At 33.8% G+C, this 23,271-nt stretch overlaps 4 protein-coding genes across 10 annotated transcripts; 3 read left to right on the top strand and 1 right to left on the bottom strand.

Moving 5' to 3' along the window:
* The first annotated feature begins 375 nt into the window (after nt 1–375).
* Nucleotides 376–1,977, top strand: LOC123312802 (H/ACA ribonucleoprotein complex subunit 1-like). The gene is made up of 3 exons (XM_044897305.1): nt 376–492; nt 584–927; nt 1,452–1,977. The coding sequence occupies exons 2-3, from the start codon at nt 592–594 to the stop codon at nt 1,803–1,805; spliced, it is 690 nt and encodes a 229-aa protein (XP_044753240.1). The 5' UTR covers nt 376–492; nt 584–591; the 3' UTR covers nt 1,806–1,977.
* A 156-nt stretch (nt 1,978–2,133) lies between these two features.
* Nucleotides 2,134–4,720, bottom strand: LOC123312976 (la-related protein 7). The gene is made up of 4 exons (XM_044897620.1): nt 4,438–4,720; nt 3,747–4,377; nt 3,434–3,677; nt 2,134–2,551 (listed from the first exon to the last, which is right to left on the bottom strand). The coding sequence occupies exons 1-4, from the start codon at nt 4,610–4,612 to the stop codon at nt 2,249–2,251; spliced, it is 1,353 nt and encodes a 450-aa protein (XP_044753555.1). The 5' UTR covers nt 4,613–4,720; the 3' UTR covers nt 2,134–2,248.
* A 925-nt stretch (nt 4,721–5,645) lies between these two features.
* LOC123312992 (glutathione S-transferase) lies at nt 5,646–9,461 on the top strand. Of its 2 annotated transcripts, none has more exons than XM_044897649.1 (5): nt 5,646–5,797; nt 8,207–8,344; nt 8,730–8,897; nt 8,974–9,116; nt 9,195–9,461. In XM_044897649.1, the coding sequence occupies exons 2-5, from the start codon at nt 8,209–8,211 to the stop codon at nt 9,360–9,362; spliced, it is 615 nt and encodes a 204-aa protein (XP_044753584.1). In that variant the 5' UTR covers nt 5,646–5,797; nt 8,207–8,208; the 3' UTR covers nt 9,363–9,461. The 2 variants fall into 2 exon arrangements, with proteins under 2 accessions (XP_044753584.1, XP_044753578.1); XM_044897643.1 differs by lacking the exon at nt 5,646–5,797 and adding an exon at nt 6,134–6,262.
* Nucleotides 9,462–10,996: 1,535 nt separating this feature from the next.
* LOC123312949 (NFX1-type zinc finger-containing protein 1-like) lies at nt 10,997–23,017 on the top strand. Of its 6 annotated transcripts, none has more exons than XM_044897563.1 (15): nt 10,997–11,132; nt 11,849–11,960; nt 12,033–12,152; nt 12,225–12,344; nt 12,417–12,536; nt 12,609–14,560; nt 15,800–16,069; nt 16,168–17,190; nt 17,250–17,494; nt 18,822–19,134; nt 19,786–20,058; nt 20,244–20,487; nt 20,788–21,549; nt 22,018–22,808; nt 22,872–23,017. In XM_044897563.1, exons 2-14 carry the CDS (start codon nt 11,897–11,899, stop codon nt 22,779–22,781), a joined length of 6,270 nt encoding a protein of 2,089 aa, XP_044753498.1. In that variant the 5' UTR covers nt 10,997–11,132; nt 11,849–11,896; the 3' UTR covers nt 22,782–22,808; nt 22,872–23,017. The 6 variants fall into 6 exon arrangements, with proteins under 6 accessions (XP_044753498.1, XP_044753489.1, XP_044753518.1 ...); XM_044897554.1 differs by having other exon boundaries at nt 11,014–11,144; XM_044897574.1 differs by having other exon boundaries at nt 11,034–11,144; nt 11,876–11,960.
* The last annotated feature ends 254 nt before the right edge of the window (nt 23,018–23,271 follow it).

Genomic DNA, 23,271 nt, shown 5'->3' with positions numbered 1-23,271 from the left:
TTGCTTTTGATGTAAAAAGAAATTTTTTTATTTTATTTGTATGTATTTTTTTTTAAATCATCTTTCATAACACCCATAGAGATAAATAATAGATATGTTATCACATCTATGCCTACGAACCAACCCCTCTGGATCTGAAAATTGCCATAAATCAAAACTATATATCACAACATATATACAAGGAAGCAGAGTAGTCAAATATGTATTGAAATGTTCAAATTTTATTTGCATAATAAAAAAAACTACATTTGAATTATCCAAGAAAAAAAGAATCAAGCAAGAGTAAGAATTGGAAAATTTTGTTCTGTGCTTAGGAACCAAACCAAAGATTAACCTCTTTGAAGCAAAGCAAAACATTAAAAAGCGTGGTCAGTTGCTGTTTGTATTAGTTGGTATTTTGGTTGGTATTTTGGTATCGTGTATTGTGTTGGATTAGAGCATCTGAGATTTATTCTCAGTCTAGAAATTATCATCAGTGAAAGCAGAAAAACGGTAACACATTCTTCCTGTAGTATTTCATTCAGTAAACTTCTCTATATAACCTTAAAATTCCTTATTTGATATGATAATTTGAACTTTCTAGGTTTAAACATGTCTTTTCGAGGCAGAGGCGGTGGTGGTTTCCGTGGGGGCCGAGGTGGCCGAGGTGGATTTGGGGGCGGACGAGGCGGAGGCCGTGACAGATTTCAGCAACAAGGTCCACCAGAGAGAGTAATTCCATTTGGATATTTCGATTATACATGCCAAGATGATTTAGTAGTGAAAGCTGAAATAGAAGATGTACCATTTTTTAATGCTCCTATTTACTTGGAAAATATGGAACAGATAGGAAAAATTGACGAAATTCTTGGCAACGTTAGGGATTATTCTGTTACAGTTCGTTTGTCAGAAAATATTTATAGTTCCAGTTTTCAAAAAAATCAGAAGGTAAGAAGTTCATATGGATCTATAGTATAATCTTATTACCTCATTATTGCCAAGATAATTTCCGCTTATTGAATAATTATATATTATCTTGAGGGAGCAAAATGAGTGTTCAGAAATAATACTAATACCACATAGTAGCCATTCACTTTTAAGCATAATCCTTCGTTTTCATGAGTACCAAATTTGTCAAATTAGTTCCTGGTGATATTTTGTTCAAACTCAAGTTCTATATTGGGATTTCTGGATAATCTTTGTTGTATAAATATAAATATTCCATTAATCATTTTGTGAGAACCATTACAGTATGCAATAAATATTAACATACATATAGTCATGAACTTCATTGAGTATTTTGAAGATGAAACTATTCCCTCATATGAGAATTATATATTCTTGTAAATAATGTTGATATATAAAAATTTTTGTGAGGGATCTGCTACTGGAAAAGAATTGCATTTCACAAATAACACTCCAATCTGAAAAACTTTTTTCGTGCCTAAAATAATGAATATTTGATTTTTCAGTTGTTCATTGATCCAGCCAAGCTTTTGCCACTCCAAAGGTTCCTCCCTAAACCTCCAGGTGCTCCTAGCGCAAAAAGGGGCCCAGGAGGAGGTAGGGGAGGCAGAGGTGGTGGCCGTGGTGGTGGTGGTAGAGGAGGCAGAGGAGGTTTTGGAGGCGGCGGTAGAGGTGGTGGCTTTGGAGGCAGAGGGGGCGGTTTTGGAGGCAGAGGGGGTTCTGGTGGAGGACGAGGTGGCAGAGGAGGATTTGGAGGAGGTGGTGGAAGAGGAGGTTTTGGAGGCGGTGGTAGGGGAGGCTTTGGTGGTGGCAATAACTGGAATAGGTCAGCACCGATGAAGAGGAAATTCGAAGAATGATCAAGATCATCATTGTGTACAGATGTTTTACTTTGGTACAAGATACTTGACCTTAAAATATGGATAATTTGTTATTCATATCAACATAATGTTATGCTGAAATGTAATGAATTTTTTATTTGATAAATAAGAAAAAAACTTGTAATAATAAAACAGTGATCGCCAATTTTAATTATGTTTTATTTTAATTTGACTATTATTATTTATCTCTAAAAAAAAAAGCTTCAGGAAATGGATGCATTCAAAAGTTTTGTTGTGTCTGTCTGCAATTTTCAGATATCTGATGTTTCTTGAGTTATTGTCATGAATGTGAGAAATACTTTTAGCGGGAGCAATGAAAAAGTTATTCTTCAAAATATTTATTTGTTGATTACCACTTCTAAAATTGAGAAGTTTCAAATAACAATTTTTGGAGTAGAATGTATTTGGATTCCAGATAAATTTCATTCATTCTCATCGAATCGTGTATGCTTTGCCAAATGTTTCTCAGTTCGCTTCAATAATTTGTCTTTTCCCCTCTGTTTTTTCCTAGATTTTTGAAATTTGTTTGTTCGGTCTATTTCAATTTTCTTCCAATAAACCTGTTCTTCTTCTCCTTCTAAAATATTTTTATTAGCTCCAAATTCTTCAGTGCAGAATTTCTCAGCAGCTTCATTTGTTGGAAATCTGACAAATATTTCTTCACAACCAGAAGAAAAAGGTACATCAACGTAAAGGGCATCTTTTGCAATAGCTTTCACTTCCATCTGAAAAATATGAAATTTAAGTTATGAAACACGAAATATGTAGTATAGGGCATCAATGAATTATCAAATTACTGGTTACTTTCAGGCAGGAAAGGATTACTTAGAACTGGTGTGTGTAAAAGTTTGCCTTACCTATAGCAACCAACAATGTTGACCATTCATTAGAGTACCTATTGGGAGTAATGTGTAGAAAATGAAATTATATACAGTAGAGACTCGATAATCCGGATCAATTAATGCTAGGGCTAATCCGGATTAATGACAAATCCGGAATATCGCGTCTTACAATTCAGTAGAGATGCAATTTAAAAACGGTTGAAATAAATATAGGCTTTATTCTCGAAATCCCAACACAAATGTATTATTAGAAATAATTAGATATTTTACGTTGTTCTTTAACTGTAAGAGTAGAAGAATGCTTAATTAAAGCTTTTTCCTGTATATCTTTCAGGAGCAGCATATAAGTAAATATATAAATATTATTCTCTTCTGCCCATTGCAATCCCAATGTAAAATATTTACATATTTTCCACTAACACCATCTTTCAATTTGTCTAATATCTAACTTTTTTGTTTTATAGACAAAGTAACATGTTTCCGCTTTATCATTGTGCAATATTATAATATACCAAAGCACGTCCGACGGTCAAAATAATAAGAATACAAATGAGTGTTTCAGTTTAGAAATCAGGTTAAGACAAGTTAGAACCTGTAACTACGTATGCAACGATCGCAAATTCGGATTATTGAGTCTTGCGATCCGGATTACAAGGTACATAATACAATCTTGATGTCAATCCGGACTAGTAAGATATCCGGATTATCGTTCTCCGGATTATCGAGTCTCTACTGTATACTAAAAACGAATATTTGTATGAATACCTTTATTTTTTTGTCACTTTGGCATGGCTCTGAAAGTTTAACTCTCACAATGGTGCCAGGAACATATTCTAACTTCGCAAGAGTCTCTTCAGTATTCTCTGTATCTGAAGTTTTGATAGTTTCTTGTTCATTTCTTTCAGAGTTACATTTTACAGTCTTAAAACTATGAAGATGCATTTTGATTTCCCTCATTTTTTTCCTCTGCAAATTCAGATATCCGTTTCGCATTTTTTTCCATTCTTGCCTATAATACAAAAAAGGGAAAAGTAATAACAATTCATTGATCATTTTTACATTATTTTCCTTAACTTACTTGGATAAGATTTGTAAGCCCAACTCTTTAATTAAGGTTTTCTTTTTATTCTCCTTCTTCTTCTTCTTTTTTTGATCCCCTTCTACAGTTATATCTTCATTCAGTTCAATGTCTTGCCTAACTCTTTTACAATCATTTTCTTCATTTTCACCCGACAGTTTTCTCTTAGATCCTTGTTTTTCATCCTGAGTTGAAATTTCATTTTCTTTTATGTATGATGTTATACTGCATAAATCCTCTGGATTAATGTTAGAAGACATTTTGCAACCTATACTATCGAAATAAGTGAGTGCATTATGAACACCATCCTCAGTATCAAATTCTATAAAAGCAAAGCCTTTGTTCATGTTATTGTGTCTGTATTTAGGTATTGATATATAAGTAACTTGACCATATTCTGAGAATATATTAGTGAGGAAATCATGAGTGCAATCAGAACTAATTTTTTCAACATAAATAGTGCAGTCATCCACATTTTCTTTAACTTTGATTTCTGTTTTTCGTTTGACTTTCTCTGAATCTTCAGATAATTCCAAAAAATCTGATTTCTTGATGGCTTTCCTCAGGTCCTCAATACTAAGTGTCAATTTTCTGATTTTGTTAAATTTCAAAAACTCATCAAGACTTACAACTGCAAAAACATTTATTAATGTCGTTTGATGTTGAATTCAATATAAGAAATAATTCTCACATGGATTTTCTTGAATTAATTGTGATAAGTATCTATCTTTGGATAGATTGGAATCACTGAAATAAAATTCCATCTGTTGTAAAATTGATTTATACAATTGCTTTTTACGATGTCTTCCCTTCTTAGAAGTCGAATCTTCATTTGTTACATCCTCCATCCTTAAAACTTCCTCCATACATAAAACAAAAACTTCACAAGAAGCTATGGAGAGTACAACAAACTTTTATTTAAAAATTAGCTTTTATCGGAGACTCTGGCTTCTATTATTTGAGATTGAGGTTAAGGAATTATCTGTCAAAGCCAGAGACTGCTGCTCTTGTCTTTGCTCTCTAATCACAGAACATCAAATATTATATATTCAATTACAAGGCTTGCCAATTGGATATATAACCAGCTGTTCGAAATCGCTTAAGATTTCACTAGAGTGACATATAGAGAGACATATTTTTCCACCTATCAAGATCGGCTCCCAACGCGTTCGAAAATATTTTCAGTTCGTTTGCTTGCCCTAGCTGCATTCGATATCAATTCGCGGGCCGCAATACACTAAACAGATGGTGTTCTCCATTCGTCAGTTAGAGTCACTGTACCATTCATAATGAAATTTAAGTCTATCATGGAATTCGAAGTTGGTAAAATTTCTTGCAAGTTACAAACTATCACTTCGGCAAGGAATTTCGTGCCGGCTATGGAGCATGCTGATGCTTATGTTTTGATCAGTTACATGTTTAATTGATTTAAATATTTTGTCCGAAGTTTATCGCGGATGCAGCTTAAGAACTATTTTTTTTTCATATATTATCTTGGCTCTTGGTTCACCATGGTCTGAAGAGCAGACCTTGCCGGGCTCTCAGTCACAGATTACAGAGTAGACTCTCAGTTCAATTCTCATGTGACCTGTTTTAAAATATGACGTTACATCCTATACAGCTTTTTTCCCATCTGCTCCTAGTAAAGAAAAAAGAAGATAATTTCCATACGAAAAGTGTATCCTAATAGATATACAAAGGCATCTCTGTAGACATGTATGTTATTGGTAAAGACAGATTGAGATTGGTCGAAAATAGTGGGGCTAAATTTCCCTTCGAAATTCTTATGCAGACTATCTGCACTATCCACAATTATTTCAAAATATTCGAAAGGATTTTCTCTCGCCCTGCTCTTACTTTCCAACATGCGTGCAGTACGATAAATCGTTAAGTCTGGCGGCCGCTTCACGAAATACAAATTAATAATCAAGGACGAAATAAATCACGTGATGCACTTCATCTTATCTTAATTTACTTAACATTCTGTGCAGTCACTGTTGAATGGGTTTAGTTGATTACCAGTATACGAAGCGTATCTTCATTTCAATTCAGTAAGCATAACTTACTTTCTTTTGTTGTTATCGGTCGGTAAAATTGTAATAAAGAAATGTTAATTCTTTCTGAACATTTTCAACATTCGTTTCATTCTATGATGAGATGATCAATCGATGAATATGCTGAAAAATAAAATTATCTTCAATTATAAAAAAATTCATCTTTGTCAGGTTGAAAAACATTGTTATTATAAGTTCCATAACTGATTTCTCCCTTAACAATATTATACGCACTAAAAAATATATACATGGAGGTATCAAGGTCATCATTATGTTATTTACCTCTACCGAAATAGACAAAAAAAACGAATAATTAATGCCTTACAGAGCACTACGATAAAATAGGAACAACGGAAATTTTCATTCAGACTGACACGTCGATGTCATTTGAACAAGCTTCACCTGAAAAAGAGGTAGAAATAAAAAGAATCCCCAAAACTATTGATATTTTCAACGTACCAGGTTAGTTACCTTTACTGCTTCTCACTTATTAGGTCTTCATGTGAATACCTGAGGCCCATTCAATTTTAGAATTGGTTTGTCAGTCAGAAGACCAAAGCCGGAAAATTTCATTTTTCAATAGAAAATATAATTTTTATTCGATTCCATACTATTATGCAAATGAGCTCTAAGTGATTGAAATATATACATAATATATTTATGAATTTTGAATTTTCCAATTTGAAATATTATTTTGCCAAATTGCGAAATACTCACCATTAAAATTGCGTAATTTAAATTGAAATGACTACTCTGGAAATCAAAATATTCAATAACCATTCGTCATTGACGAAATCAACTTTTGAAAGCTTTTATTCGTCACTTAATTGTTCGTTGAGATAACATTGTGATTTGACTGTTAATGAATATGGCTTATATCATATCACATTATATGGAAAAGAGTTTCACAACAGTTCTCTAATCAAATTAAAAACTGTATCGAAAAAAATGATATTCTGATCGCTTCATAGAGGATCTACTTAAAAGACAAGAACTTCTTTTGTGTGAAAACACATCTATATATTGCATAAATATGTACCTACACCTATACATATACACTGGGATAGATTGTTCGTGGAGAATTTTTCAAGCGGGCTTCTCCTGCAGTGAAGTCAGGGTCAGGGTCATTTGAAACGGAGAAATTAGAACAAAAAGTAACAACTCCTTTGATTAGAACACAATTTCATAGGCGCACATTGAGTTAATACCATAGACAAACTAATCTAAATTAATAATACTAGAGGATATTGTACATAAATGGATCTTTATTTTACTGTTCGCTCTACATGTTTCGCCTTACTGAGGCATCTTCAGGAGCTTCGTCCAAATTTACAGATATTAAGCAACATATAATCTCTGGTCTCAACGAACTGAATCAAAATTCAAAGAAAATTTTCTTTGTGTAAATTAGGAATTGACTTAATCACTTGTTTCAACATCTACGAATTTTGATTCAGTTCGGGGAGACCAGCTAGAGATGTTGCTTAATATCTGTAAATTTGGACGAAGCTCCTGAAGGTGCCTCAGTAAAGCTGCATTCACAATCAATTCGCGGGCCGAAGTGCACTTCGGCACGAAATTTACCATTCGCAATAATCTTGGAACCAAATACTCAAATGAATCAAAAATGTAACTGATCAAAACATAAGCATCAGCATCATCTATAGCCGGCACGAAATTCCTTGCCGAAGTGATAGTTTGCGACTTGCAAGAAATTTTGTCTTGAATTTCATTGTGAATGGTAACGGAGAACGCCATCTGCTAAGCTTCCGTGCCGAAGTGCACTTCGGCCTGTGAATTGATTGTGAATGTAGCTTAAGGCGAAACATGTAGAGCGAACAGTAAAATAAAGATCCATTTATGTGCAATATCCTCTAGTATTATTATATTTTAAAATGGATTATGGCCAATTGGTTGGAAATTTATAATCTAAATTAATTTGCTGATCTATGAATGAGACGAAAATAGCGTAGTGTAATTTCTGTGACTGTGTACGTTACCCACAGAACACTAATATACCTGCTCATAGACAAAGGTGTACCTGCTTAGCCTGTGGTGGAGTCGGACAAGAACCTGAAGAAGAATTAATTATTGCCGAAACTTCGCTTTGGGATTACTAAGTAGTTTTTCTTTTTCCCGCAATGATATTTAAAAAGATAATCCAATGGAAGATTATATTTTTTATGCAAAAATTTCAATTTAACTATTTTTCTCCAAAACTGAGAATTTATTGAATATAATTTTTTTTTCGCATTGAAAGTTATATGCTATGTACCTACATTGTATTCCGTTATTCAAAGGTTATGTTGTAACATAGACCTAATAAAATATTGTATTATTAGGTCAATGTGTTGTAACGAATTTATGCTCAAAATTGTATAAAATAATGAAATTATTTTATTTCAGAGATGGCCCCTGCTTACAAAGTAACCTACTTTAATATAACCGCCCTTGGTGAACCCATTAGGTTCCTATTGAGCTATGGGAAGATAGAATTTGAAGATTGTAGAGTGGAAATCGAACAATGGCCCCAACTCAAACCTAGTAAGAAAAAAGGAATTTTCCTGTTTTAATTTCGATTTTAGGGTTAGAAATAAAAGGTTCTTTCCTTAAGGAAGATTTTTCTAAGCTTTTAAACGACTTACTTACGAGCCGCGTTAAAACAAATCATTCTCAAATAGCCTGACTTTCCAAGTTTTTTGAACGCATGATATATTTCCATACTCTATGAAATATATTATATGAACGTTAAATTCGAACACCCTGTATATGGAAAAGATTTGCAAAATTATCTTGTAAGTAAGTAAGTAGTACAGTTTTCATTGGGCTTTTTCAGTCTTGGCCCTTTTTGGCAATGCAGGCTGCAATGTATTTCATTGGAAAAATCAACTTGTCTCTAATTTTTGGATACTTCCACTCAATTTTCCAGGTATGCCTTTCGGACAACTTCCAGTTCTTGAGCACAATGGAAAAAAAATACCCCAAAGTTTAGCCATCTGCAGATATCTTGCCAAGCAGGTGAAACTGGCCGGAAACGACGACTGGGAAAATTTGGAAATTGATTCAATTGCCGAGGCAGTCAATGATTTACGTCAGAGTAAGAACAATATTGTATCACGAATAACTTGAAATTTTTTGAATTAAATAATCCTCTGATATTTTTTGTTTTGCAGATATTGGCAAGTACCATTACGAGTCTGATGAAAAAGTGAAAGAACGGGAACGAGCAATTCTATTCAATGAAAAATTACCGTTCTTCTTGGAAAAATTGGAGGATGTGGCAAAGCAAAATAATGGACATTTGGCTTTGGGACGTGTAAGTAGCATGTTAAAAAAAATTCACATTTTTCTCTATAGTTTTAATTAATTCATGTGAGAAAATGTTTTGTTTCAGCTAACATGGGCAGATTTGTACTTTGTGTCTTTGCTTGATTACATGAATTTTATGCTGAAGAAGGATCTCATTGAAAATCGCCCAAACCTGATTTCAGTGAAGAACAACGTCACGAATGTGCCTTCTATCAAGGAATGGCTTGAAAAACGTCCGAAAACCAACTTATAATAAGTTATTTCCCGAAAAATTCGAAATTTAAGATTTAATTCTTATGAATGAAATATATGGTTATTACATATGTGGAAGTATGATAAACATGAGGAGATATTTTGTTTTTTTGTTATACATACCTGATTCGAAGTCGATAATGCAAATGATTATCATATGGTGGGTGGTTTCGCATTTGGAAGTCATTTAGTGGGATGATGAAAGAACAGTTTGAAACCAGAGACAGGCTGATGTCTCTGATTTGAAACTGTTGATAGAATAAGAAATTTAACGGACATAACCCTCTGAGAAGTAGACACGTGTTTCGGGCTTTTGGCCGTACTCGGTACCAAAGATTATAGAGTTAACTCTATAATCTTTGCTCGGTACTGATGACTTGATGAGGAGTACTAGGTATTACCAAAGTTACTACTACCTCATTGGTATTACCACAGAACAGCAATGGATATTACCAAAACCAAACACCTGTTTGGCATTGGCAATACACCGAATTAGGGGACTCCCCGAATGCGTTATAACGACCACCGAAAATGTGTGTAATTAATATTTCTTTGGTCTATGGCCTTAATTTGAATAAAATTTATGCCGTTATGTGAGCGCTCGCGTTATGGTATCCATATCCAAAGTGAACTATAAGAAGTTTGTTAAAAAAAATTAGAGTTTGCCAAAGATATTACATGTGTAATATCTTTGCAGTTTACTGGGTATCCAAGGAAATCAGAAGTAGTCGGTTTAGTTCGCACTAGCGCTAAAACAAACAAATCTTTGTCTGAAACTGACATCAGTAAATTATTGATCTGAGTCTTAGATAAAACAAAAGTTCACACAAAGAGTTTTTTTTTTGGTTCACAGGTTAACACCCATGTGTTTTATGCTGTGGTTGGCACTCTTTGCCAGTGCGCAATTCAGGGATGTCGGAAATAAAAAAGGATCGATTTCATAAAAAAATATCAATATGATTTAAAGCAGCTCTGAGAATTAATGCAACATTAGTAGGTAATAAATACTAGCAAACCACTCTACGAACAACATTTATTCATCAATATCAATATTTATGTGACAAAGAATGAAGAACGTATTATCGTTGATTGAAGTATTGTGGGAAGATACCCAACCAATGCATTAGGATTCCCCTCTCCCCTCGCTTTCCACAATACTTCAATCAACGGTATTATTGTATGTAAGTATTATGAGAAAGTGTTGTACATAAATAGTGAAAACAAAAATCATTTTTTTCTCGGCTTGTAAGAAATATCGATTTTCGAGTCGAGTCGAATTTCGATATATCGAACTGAAAATATCCATATTTTTTCAAAAACCGTAGCCCGCATTGGCGTAGCTATCATAAAAATAGGCGGTGCCTTGCAATAAATTTTATTAAGCAATTTACTTCTTATCTACTAACTGGCTTTTATATCAGTACAAGCGAAGTTGATTGATGGTGCAATGGTGCAAGCACAGAACACTAATATAAGCATAGACTAATAAAGGTCTAAGCATAGACTAATAAAAGTCTATGAATATTAGCAAGTTTTCTTTTGTCGAAAATTCGATAAAAATATCGACGTGCATTGACATCCCTACGCAACCAAATGAATGGATCAGAGACAACCTTTCTCCAAAGAGGCTTTCTCTATGGAATGGATTTTAATCAGTGGTTTAATGTGAATCACCGAACTAAATGTACATAAGCAATCTACTTTCCTGGATTTCAATAAATGTTAGAAATAGAAAATCATTATAACAAACTATTGTTATTAAGTGCTGACGGTGAGTTCAAATGTGAGTTGAAGAAATTTTTCATATTAGAGGATTAGAAATCATCAGTGCTTATTCTCAGTGAATATAAATTCATGAAATACCCTGATAATTGGATAATCCACTTATTAAAAATTTGATTCGATTTTATCGAGTGTCCCTAGAATCACGAAATTATGAGAAGAAATTGACATCCTATATATTATTGCGGTGCAGTTTATTTGTTAGGCCGACACTAATGGAATTACAAAATATGTTGTCATCCTGTAGTTACACCCTTTCAAAAATTGATATGCAATTCAGAAGCCTAGTACTTGAAAGATTATAGGTAAAGTTCAAAGTCGAGGTTAATAGTCATTTTGCTACTGTGATCACACCTAAAAAAAAACTTGATTTTTTCTTGAGAATAAAAAATGAAAATCCTGTCCATAATGTGACGTCTGTACATAAAAACATTCAAAAATTATCAAGTATCTACCTGTAATTCTTATCATTGGAATAAAGAACACTGTACAGATTCACCCCTTTTTACTACAAAGAAGTCACATACCATGAATGAGAGGGTAAAAGTTGGGTTATAAATACAATATACCGAAAGTGAAAGTTTATCTGTTAAATAAATCAATATTTCTCAATACCATTTATCCCCAGCCAATTTGCTGAATAAGTGGGAATACATAAATAATAGGAATATGCTTTTATCATAAATATCGTCCTTAAATCTCTAGGTATGAATAATATTTGAATTCCGATAGTTTAATCGGCAAGACAAAAAAATGCAGAGGAACAGGAATACAAATTGGAGAAACAGGAATTCTTCAAGGAATTCAGGAAATGAAGGTGAGCTGTAATTTTGTACATTTTGAAAGATGTAAGAGCTACAGGTTGGTTGAAGAACTTGAATATTTTTAGACTCTGGAACAGATTCTAATGGTCTGAGATTCATTAGGTCTCTGTCTGAATTGACGGGAGGAGGAAGGGGAAATCATGCCCCTCATAGGAATAGATACACAGCAAATATTTCTAATGAAGGTGAGCTGTAATTTTCTACATTTCGAAAGATGTAAGAACTACAGGTTGGTTGAACAACTTAAATATTTTTAGACTCTGGAACAGTTTCTATTGCTCCGAGATTTTTTAGATCTCAGTCTGAATCTAGGGGAGGAGGAAGGGGAAATCATGCCCCTCATAGGAATAGATACACACCAAATTCTGGGTATGAAGGTGAGCTGTAATTTTTCACATTTCGAAAGATGTAAGAACTACAGGTTGGTTGAACAACTTAAATATTTTTAGACTCTGGAGCAGATTCTAATGTTCCGAGATTCGTTAGATCTCAGTCTGAATCGAGGGGAGGAGGAAGGGGAAATCATGCCCCTCATAGGAATAGATACACAGCAAATATTTCTAATGAAGGTGAGCTGTAATTTTCTACATTTCGAAAGATGTAAGAACTATAGGTTGGTTGAACAACTTAAATATTTTTAGACTCTGGAACAGATTCTAATGGTACGAGATTCATTAGATCTCAGTCTGAATCGAGGGGAGGAGGAAGAGGAAATCATGCCCCTCAAAGGAATAGATACACACCAAATTTTTCTTTCAAATATCTTGAGTCCTTATTAGAAAAACCATTGGAGGAAGTAATACAAAAACTTTCTCAAAATAAAGATTTTTTTGATTATATTGGACAGAAACTTACTTCAGATACTATTGTGTTGATTGTGAAGCACTTGAGTAGGTTCTGTGATTGTCAGTTCACAAATCTAAGGATCAATATCTTGCAAACAAGTTTGACTTCAGGATTCGTTGATAATTTACAATTGTACATTTCCAATATAGCATTTCAATCCACGGGAGAAAAAAAATTGAATTCTTATTATTGGAAAGATCCAGATTCATTTTGGCAAAATTTTTTGAAATTTTGTACCACATCTATGAATGAAAGTCCACATTTCTTCATAGATAATTTACTGAAACTTGTTAAAAGTTCGCTATTAAATATAAGAGAAATCGAGAACCAACATAATTTACATATCTGCGATGAGACTAAAGATAATTTAAAGTCGCTAATAGATAGAGCTGAGGAAATCAAGGCCAATTCTCAAACAAAGAAAATTTTAGAAACCAAAAATTTTGTGGACAATAGTGAAGAGGAACCTCCTGAAGATTTTCATGAAATAAGCATTTTTCCAACAACATTTGAATTAGTTCAGACAAGAAAACCATTCCTCCGAAAAAATATTGTTATTGGTCCTTATAGAGATGTAAATCATTATTTGGATGTCCAGTTCAGATTATTAAGAGAAGACTTTGTTGGGCCACTAAGACATGGCATACAAGATTATTTGTCTGGTAAAAGTCGTCGGGACATACAGGACATCAAAATACATCCCAAAGTCCAATTTCTAAATCCCATAACTGCCACAGGGGATTATTGTGTCTTACTCAAATTTCACTTCGGTGGAAAACTGAGTAACTTCAAATTTGAAGATTCCAGAAAATTTATGTTTGGATCTTTGGTCTGCTTCACAAATGACAATTTCAATACAATTTTATTCGGTAGGATTGTGGACCGTAAAAGTGAATATTTAAAACAAGGACAGCTTGTAATAGGATTCAATAAACCAGAAGAGGTGATTTATAATGCAGACTACATAATGGTGGAATGCAGTATTTATTTTGAACCTTATCATCATGTGTTGAAAGTTTTGAAGGGAATCAGAGAGGAAGAATTTCCCATGAAAAATTATATAGTAGATGTTGATAAAAAAATAATTATGCCCAACTTCGGCAATCCTATGATCCCATACCAGATAAAAAATAATTTTCAAAATTATGACTGGTACCTTTTTGATGGAGGACGAATTCCGAGATTCAATGATTTGAATGAATCTCAAAACAACGCATTCATTGCTGCTCTAACAAGGCAATTCTCAATTATTCAAGGACCTCCTGGAACTGGAAAAACTTATGTTGGCTTGAAGATAGCCAAAACATTACTCAATAATTCAGAGGTGTGGTGTAAAGAATCGCCAATTTTGGTGATTTGCTTCACTAATCATGCTCTCGATCAATTTTTAGAAGGATTAATTGATACTACTGATAAAATATTGAGAATAGGAGGACAGTCAAAAAATGAAAATTTGAAAAGATTCCAATTGAGAGAACATGCCAGAAAAATGAGCCCTGCTGTGTGGAGAGCAAAAGATCAAGTTATGCATTACTTGAGACTAATAAAAAATGTGACTGATAATCTTAAATCTATTGCAAATCACAATTACATTCTGAATTTTCGCGTGTTTGCCAGTGTCATTCCGCATTTTGGTGAAAGTTGGCTTGCCAATGCCAAAGAAAAAGAATTCCTTGATTGGTTATTAACTGAAAGCATTCCTAATACTGAGGATAACTCGAGGGAGGAACAATCTCACCTAATAAGGGTAAGTACTTTATGCATAATTTATTCGGTGTTTCATGTGAATTTCGGGCATTTTATAATAATGTTCTTTGCTTGTGTAGAATTGATATTGCGATTGATTAGAATCGAACATAAAGAAAAAATTTGCGGTTTAAAAAGTAGGTTCCAAAAAAACAATTAAAAATCATTGGGAAACCCGGAAACCATGGGAGGTAACTCAATGAAATTCCAGATATCAGGTGTTTCGGAGATTCTTCCTTCTCCCCATATAATCTGCACCCCTTAGTTTCTCCTAAACCTATTCTCATTAGGTGCTTGTTGAGGCAGCAATGCCCTGGAAGGAGGAAGGAGGTGTAACATATTCTTGCCTAGAACCAGATAATTCGTTAATCTCTCAGTGTTAAAGTTGTTACGGAACTTTTTGGACTGTTTCAGTCTCGGAAGATTCCTCCATAGTAATCCTGCATGTTCCTATACCACAGAAGGTCCCAGGTCAATGAAGTGGGTAGTGTGTTGGCTTCTTCATTACTTTTGATTCCTGAGTGACGGGGAACCCAGACTGAACAGACCTTGTTACCCTTGTATATTTGGTTCAGTTTTCTTCGGCACTCGCATACTATTTTAGAATAGATGATGTGGGAGCTCATTGCTTTGGTCACAACCCGATTGTCAGAATGTCTCGCTATGTAGCATTTCTGATAGTTTCTTTCTTATGTTCAATTTTAACACATCTTTCAATTGTACTTATTTCACCCCAACAAACGGTTGCAATAATGAGCAGCTGATGCAAGCCCCAAATAATCCCAAGCTAGTGCTTTCCGTGGATTTCGACGCTCCGTTTAATGGTAATCCTTTTGAAGATTTTGGGGGGAAGTCCCTTTCCCTATACACCTTTTTACTTAGCGCCGAAGTGAATGTTCTCTTGATGGTGGTTAGAGAGGCTCTCTGATTCTTAATTCCCTTGTTACCCTTGCATACTTGGATATTCTTAGAACGGCCTATTCTTATCTATCATAAGATGAAGAAATGTGTTGGGCATGTTCATCTTTTGAAAGTCATCAAAGAAAATATAGAATTATTAGAATTAGGCCCAGTTGCAGGAACTTCCATTAAGATTTAATGCCCCATTAAAATTTTAAACTCATTTTCCTAAGAAATAATGGAGGATTAAAAAAATTTAACGGACTTTTCTACAACTGGGTATGTCAGTGAAACAAGCTAAGCATTGGAAAAAAGTAAGTCACAGTGTTCACTTTTATAGCAATTCCAAAATGTAGCGATAGAAGACTCTGACGACGATGATGAAGAGGAGGAAAACGAAAGAGATGACTTATATGATATCATAGCTAACATGGAATCAAATGTTCAAGAGCCATTGCTTGATTTGAAACAATTACAGGAAAAAATTATTTACAACTGTAGTCGTTTAGATGACTTGAGGTCGCAAATGGAAGATGACGAGATGGTGTTCCAATACATGTCTCTGGAGGCACAAAATGAGAGATTGAAAGCCATATGTAATATCGTTAATGTAAGTTTTCATAATTTTTGATGACAATAATCAATATTCTGGTATGGGTATATTCAAATGAAAAATGCTGAGTGAAAAAATGTATTACAATATTTTAGCAAAATATGGCATTAGCTTTTAACCAAAGTACTGAAAAGCCTAAAACCGATGTCAGGCATAGCAAACATATTCCTGTTAATGAAAGATGGAGTTTATATTTTTATTGGATCCAGTTGTATAAAGAAAAGTTACTGGTAATGTATGACGATTATAATGTGGAATATAGGAAAGCGTTCGAATTGTATAATGAACTGCAAGAAATGGGTAATATTGAAATTCTCAAAACCATGAAAGTGATAGGCATGACAACTACTGGTGCTGCTCGTCTACATTCCTCTCTTCAAATACTCAAATGTCCAATTGTTATTGTGGAAGAGGCCGCTGAGGTACTAGAAGCTCATGTTGTTTCTGCTCTAACAACAAGTTGCCAACAGCTGATATTGATAGGAGATCATCAACAGTTGAGGCCTAATACAGCCAATTATCAAATGGAAAAATTTTATCATTTGGGAATTAGTTTGTTTGAGAGGATGGTACAGAATGAAGTTCAATGTTTCACCTTGAATACACAACACCGAATGAGGCCAGAAATTTCAGCATTGATTAAACCATCGATTTATCCAGATTTGAAAGATCACGAATCAGTAATGGAGAGACCACGCATTCAAGGAATCGATAAATGTTTGTATTTTATTGACCATGAGCACCCAGAAGAGTCCAGTGCTGGAAATTCGAAGAAAAATATCCATGAAGCTAAGTTCTTGGTTCATTTGGCTAGATATTTGATACTTAATGGGTATGAGCCTGAGCAAATTACTATACTAGCAGCTTATCTAGGTCAAATGTTTGAAATACAAAAAGAGAAGAAGAAAATGCACCTTCTTCAAAATGTCAGAATATCTGTACTTGATAATTATCAAGGAGAAGAAAGCGATATTATATTGCTATCTCTAGTCAGAAATAATAATGAAGGCAATATTGGTTTCCTTTCCATCGATAACAGAGTCTGTGTAGCCTTGTCACGTGCTCGAAATGGATTTTACATTATGGGCAACATGTCTCTCCTATGCGAGAAATCCCAGGTACTATATTGAAAATTTTGATTATCCTTACATTGACACTTCAAGTTATATTTTCTCAGCTATGGGTGAAAATTAGAACAACTCTAACCGCTCAAGAAGCTATTGGACCTTCTCTTGCTTTGAAATGTCAGAATCACAGTAATATAACAATGGTTTCCACTGTGAATAATTTTTCTTTGGTATCGGAGGGTGGATGCGATGAAATTTGCAATAGTTCCTTAGTTTGTGGGCACAGATGTAAAATGCAATGCCATACTTATGACAAAGATCATACAAAATATATTTGTACAGAGAAGTGTAACAGGCAAGTTAACCATTCAAGTATTGTACTGTGAAGGGCTTTCATGACCCCATTAGACATGAATATTCTCGTTCAGGCTTAAAAACCTGGAAACTTCAAATGTTCTAGTATTTTTTAAATCCCTCTTGTTGTATAACTATTTTGGGAATTCAGAAACCCTGAACACAACATGAACTGCTCGTCAAAATATCGCCAAATATGAAATAATAAAATTGAATTCAATATGTCAATTTGATCTAAAAAAAAAATGATGAAATTTATGAAATGGGACAATTATTACCCAAACTAAAAGCGGAATTATTTGATTTTCACTAACATGTTAGTTAAAATCATGTATAAATCTGTTTTTAGTTCAATATAATATGAATTTTGATCAAGTATTGGTCATATCGATTCAATTAACCAAATTTAGTATTATTTTTTTGAAATTATGCTATTGTCACCCAAAAAGCTCTACACATGCAAATTTGGAAAGGAAATTGGTTTTTCTTAAATATACTTAATTTTTGACCGGTAATTTAATTTGCAATAATACATCTCATTATTGAAAAAAGGGAGAAAAAATCTAACGTTTGTAGGAACCCTGGCTATTATTTCATGGTCAAAAATTTCGCGATCAAATAACTTGAATATATCCAGTGTTTCCATATAAGTACATAGCTGAATTGTGGGTGGATGATACCCAGACGATTACATATCACCATTAAATTGGTGTATATTTTCTGAAAGCCATACTTTGAAACCACACGGTATGGATTATTCATTTTTGGTGAGAATATGTTACCTGCACATCTTCATCAACTAGAACATCAACACCCTGTATATCGCAATTCTTGACACTTACTTTGTTATTTGAAGGGGTAGAGAAAGAATGAATATAGTCAAAAGTATTTTAGCACTCTATTTTTGGTACAATGCAAGTATTCATTGAAAATTTGTGTGTGTAATATTCGATTGTTTTGGGAATATACAGTGTGTACCATCCCAAAGTTCCAACATCTTAGTAGTTCAAATTTATTTCATCATATTTCATGTTGAATCTCACAGCTGAAATAATACTTTTTAAAAAGGAATGCGCCTAATTTAATGTTTCTTATTCGTTTCAAATAACTAAAATACTGGCATGAATTTTGATATAAAGGGTATTTTATGAACATGTTTCAGTCTTATTACGATTTTAAGAACCAGGCTTGGATTTCGAGTTTCTGAATATGTTCAGGTAACACATTCTCGCCAAAATTGAATAAAATATACCTAGTAGTTTCAAAGTTCCAATTGCATTTTGGAAAAGATTGCAATACAACTGTCACTCAATGATCGATTTTTTCAGACTTCTGTGTGACGTGGATCTAACACACATATGCACTAAAAGTTGTAGTCAGGAATGCGGTCCTTGTAACTACCCTAAAAATGTAACATTAGATTGTGGCCATCATGCAGTTATTCCATGTCATTTGCTCCCAGAGGAATATAACTGTATTACAGAAGTACAAGTAACTCTTCCTTGTGGTCATGATGCAATAAAACCTTGTTATATCGAGACTGATAAATTCAGATGTAAGGTTCCCTGTGATGCAAGGCTGGATTGTGGTCATTCTTGTATTAAAAAGTGTCATGCCTTTGTGGATCCGGATCATCTGCTGGTGAGTTTGAGGTTTGAGCTAAATGTTTCTGCTTTATTAGGGTGATTTACAACAGTTCACTGTTCACAAACCAATTGCTGAATTGAAGTATAGCAAAGGATGGTTAAATAATCAAAGGGAATTTATGCAGTCAATCGAAATAAGAGTTCTTTCAAGACAAGTTGCATGAAAATCCATTAAAATTTAATACTGCATCAAAATGTTAAACCTCCATTTTTCCCTTCAAAATGGACAGTTTTAAATTTTGATGGGGCATCAAATCTTGATGGACTTCCTGCAACTAGGCCATAATAATCAATTAAATTCATAGGAAATTGCTTGAAACAATAACTACTAGAGTTACTAGCGCTCAAAGGAAAAAGTTGCAGGAAGGTTGCAAACTTTCCTCTGTAATCTAGACGTGCTTATGAAGTTATCTCGCCCCACTTTATCTTGTGAATTCTGCTGTTTTATGATGATTAGATGTTCTAGGAATCGCCTCTCCAATATTATTATTTCTCTAAGAAGATAGGCATAAACTAATAATTATAAGTAACAGCTTATCAAAAAAACCTTAATGTTTATCATTTGAGGAAAGCTCTAGAGACAATCCACAAAACTACGAACTCTAGTCAGAGAAGATATTTTCAAGATTCTATATTTCATTTTTAGTATAAATGTGTGAAGCGCTGTGCTAAGTTTAGAGATGGATGCACAAATTTGGAGAATGAGGATCATAGGTGCACAAAATTATGCTATGAAGAATGTGAACCTTGCGGGAAGCTTGTCAAAAAAGCTAGAACTGTATGTCCCCACTTCTTCGATGTACCTTGTTCGGAAAATGTGGATGACATCATATGTTACAAGCCATGCAAAAAAGCATTGGACTGTGGCCACCCATGTCCAAATAAATGTTCAGAACCATGTGGTACCTGTACAAGGAAGGTAAATACATAGATGCATAAGATATAATTCAGAAAATTCTCTTATAATCGATCAAAGATTAATTGATTGAATTAACAGCCTTTTTCATTTGATACAGATTTTGAATTTTTAGAAGTTTTTTTTTTTCTGAATAGTGAAATAGTGAAAAACTGCATTTATTTTGATACTCAATTATTTTTTCCAAGGTGAAAAAGGTAATACCAGTTTGTAAACATAGCATTATATTGCCTTGTTGTCAAGAACCATACAAAGAACATTGCAACAAGAAATGTCCCAGGCTGATGGATTGTGGGCATGTTTGTGGTAGGATATGCAGAGAGCCTTGCGATTCAAGTAAATGCAAGGAAATTGTGGAAGTGTCCATCCCTGCAAAATGTGGACACATTGTGAAAAGTGTCCCATGCTTCGTTAAAACGTCATATAAGAAAGGTAGAAAAAATTACTTATACATTAATTCATCATGTGCAGTTGATCAGTCTACATTGATCTCTGCCAAATTGAAATGATTATATTCATGTGATATACCTAACACGGTTGTAATTTTTCTATATATGACTCATCTGGCTTTGCGACATTGTGGTTTTAGTTTCCCCTTTTGCCATGACCTTTTGTAGTCTGCCCGATGTAGGAATAGATTACAAAAGGTCATGACCATTGAAGCATCTATTGAATGGTTGAATTTCCATGTATTACTCAACATTTGAACAATAATTCAATATTTCATTGTAGATCCATCATCAATTAAAAACTTGGAATCTTATTGCTCAGTGCCATGTACGGCAATATTGAATTGTAGTCCTGAAGATAAGCATCTGTGCGGTGGTTCATGTGGATCTTGTTACCAAGGACGGATTCATAAGAGATGTATCCAGAAATGCAGTCGAATATTGATCTGCGATCACGAATGCACTGGATATTGTCGAGAAACATGCAAGCCTTGTTTGTTGAACTGTTCATTCAAATGTAAACATAACATTTGTAAAAAGCGTTGTGGAGATCAATGTGTTATATGTAAGGAACCGTGTAGTAGAAGATGTAGACACCAGAAATGTACCAAAAAGTGTGGGGAAATTTGTAACGTTCCTCCTTGTGAGGAGCCATGCACAAGGTACCTCAAATGCGGTCACCCTTGCATTGGCTTCTGTAGTGAACCATGTCCACCTTTGTGTCGAATTTGTGACGAGGATGAAGTAAAAGAAGTTTTCTTTGGAACAGAAGATGAAGACGATGCAAGGTTCATCCTATTGAATGATTGTGGACATATACTTGAGAATACTGGTATGAAAGAATGGCTTAAGCAAGAACAAGATGCGATTAAATTCAAAGTGTGTCCAAAATGTAAGACGAAAATATTTGTTACTGAAAGATACAGTGATTATGTTAAAAAAGCAGTTCAGGGGATATCTGCTGCTAAAATAAAAGGAATTGGAACACAGCAAATGATAACCCAAAAATGTTCAGAATTAAGAATTATGCATGAGAATTGGTTAAGTAAGTACTGGAAATCTTTTAAGTATGAAATTAAGTGTGTGTGTGCGTGTAAACTTCAACCTAATAAAATTCCTTTTTAGCATCTAGAACCTCTTACATTATTCGTGTAGAATTTTAAGTTCCCACTCAATTTATTCTATAGATGTAATATTTCTTGAATTCAGTTTTTTTTTGTGTGAGAAAACATTCAATTTGAAACTTTTGCCTGTAATATCAGGCTAATTGTTATTTTTATTCAATTAATCTTGATGAGAAAATTGTTCTTCACTGTTTCAATCTAAGGGACATTCACTTCAGCTGACTGGAATTTTCATTTCATTCAACTTTATTTTGGGGGATTACATTCATACCCATTGAAATTGATGAGAATTCTACCTTATCGACCACCGTTTCCAGAAGTGAATGTCTTGTTCATTTCACACTAAATTGACAAATTCGATATTTTGTTATTGATTAATTTTTCTGCAGAGTCTCTTCATTTGGGAGAGAGGAGCTTCAGTGACTTATTGATCAAACAATCGAAACCCCTACTAGAACGTCTGCAAAAAGTTAACAAAAGTGGACGAGTTCAACTTCTGAATCTTATAGAATTGAATGCAGTTGAAATAAAACAACAACTGATTGAGCGAGTTTCTAAAATCTTAGCATTAATTGATTCAAGTTGCCTTACATCTAACCTGACTTCATTGCTGATGACCCAAGTCAATTTAATTTTGACTAACTTGTTGAGGGAAATTGATGATATAACAACTCCCGAAGTTGAAGATATTCAGAGAGAAATCAATCGTTTGCATAGGATGGTTCAGATATTACCATTGTTGAGCAGATTGAGATATCAGGAAGAAAGTGTGAGGATAAGAATAACAAATTTGAATGACCTAATCAATACTTTAGCCAAGTATGACGACAAGAAAGATGAGAGTGTTAAGAAAGAATTAAGTGATCTCAGGAGAGGACTTTCGATGTTGGATATAACTGAACTTGAAAAACAACAGCTTGTCAAAGCCATAGGGTTGAGCAAAGGTCACTGGTTCCAGTGCCCAAATGGACATCCCTACGTAATAGGTGAATGTGGCGGCGCTATGCAGACTAGCCAATGCATCGAATGTGGAGCTCCAATTGGTGGACAAAGTCACAGGTTATTGGAAACAAATAGAGTAGCAACATTTATGGATGGAGCCAGACATTCAGCATGGTCCGACTTCGAAAATATGCACAATTATCAATTTTGAAATATCCAGTTCTATTCAGTCATAAACGTAAGTCTATTTTTTAAATCCTTAACGAAAAAAGTTAAAATAACCCTTAATCTATATTTACAGGAAAAACATTATGTTAAGTGTGGTGGCTTAAAAAATGTTTGAAATATTTTATGAGTTAAGATAAAAAAAAAAGTTTATTGTGTTTTTCTATATCTACTAGTTAACTATGTAAAAATTTTTGTATAATAAAATGTGTGATTTTGAAACTGATGTTTGAAAATATTAAATGTGCACTTCAGAATAACTGAACCAATTTAAAAAATCTGAAATTTTCTGCTTGTGCCTGTTTGCATCAAAAAATTTAAGACAGGCTTAGTGTTAAGTCTAACTTATTTCAGTGATTTTTATAGAAACTACAACCTCTTCAAGGTTAGAATGTTTTTGTTTAGTCTGTTCTATCATTCAAAAAACTTGATGTTGATTGGCTATAACTGGTAAAAAATTGGGTTTGATTACATTA

The sequence above is a fragment of the Coccinella septempunctata genome, chromosome 1 (genome assembly GCF_907165205.1).
Source record: "Coccinella septempunctata chromosome 1, icCocSept1.1, whole genome shotgun sequence".
NCBI lineage: Eukaryota > Metazoa > Arthropoda > Insecta > Coleoptera > Coccinellidae > Coccinella > Coccinella septempunctata.
The sequence above is the reverse complement of the archived record's forward strand: the minus strand, read 5'-3'. Positions and strand labels throughout refer to the sequence as shown.

Bases quoted from the DNA above. Each gene is read 5' to 3' on its own strand.
- LOC123312802 (XM_044897305.1), top strand. From the start codon at position 592: ATGTCTTTTCGAGGCAGAGGCGGTGGTGGTTTCCGTGGGGGCCGAGGT. The intron at 928-1,451 runs GTAAGAAGTTCA...TTGATTTTTCAG, and splicing joins GTTTTCAAAAAAATCAGAAG to TTGTTCATTGATCCAGCCAA.
- LOC123312976 (XM_044897620.1), bottom strand. From the start codon at position 4,612: ATGGAGGAAGTTTTAAGGATGGAGGATGTAACAAATGAAGATTCGACT. The intron at 4,378-4,437 runs GTGAGAATTATT...ATGTTTTTGCAG, and splicing joins ATTAATTCAAGAAAATCCAT to TTGTAAGTCTTGATGAGTTT. The intron at 2,552-3,433 runs GTATTCATACAA...CATATTTTTCAG, and splicing joins AAAGTGACAAAAAAATAAAG to ATGGAAGTGAAAGCTATTGC.
- LOC123312992 (XM_044897643.1), top strand. From the start codon at position 6,181: ATGTCATTTGAACAAGCTTCACCTGAAAAAGAGGTAGAAATAAAAAGA. The intron at 6,263-8,206 runs GTTAGTTACCTT...ATTTTATTTCAG, and splicing joins TGATATTTTCAACGTACCAG to AGATGGCCCCTGCTTACAAA. The intron at 9,117-9,194 runs GTAAGTAGCATG...GTTTTGTTTCAG, and splicing joins GACATTTGGCTTTGGGACGT to CTAACATGGGCAGATTTGTA.
- LOC123312949 (XM_044897563.1), top strand. From the start codon at position 11,897: ATGCAGAGGAACAGGAATACAAATTGGAGAAACAGGAATTCTTCAAGG. The intron at 12,345-12,416 runs GTGAGCTGTAAT...AAATATTTTTAG, and splicing joins ACCAAATTCTGGGTATGAAG to ACTCTGGAGCAGATTCTAAT. The intron at 14,561-15,799 runs GTAAGTACTTTA...TCACTTTTATAG, and splicing joins AACAATCTCACCTAATAAGG to CAATTCCAAAATGTAGCGAT.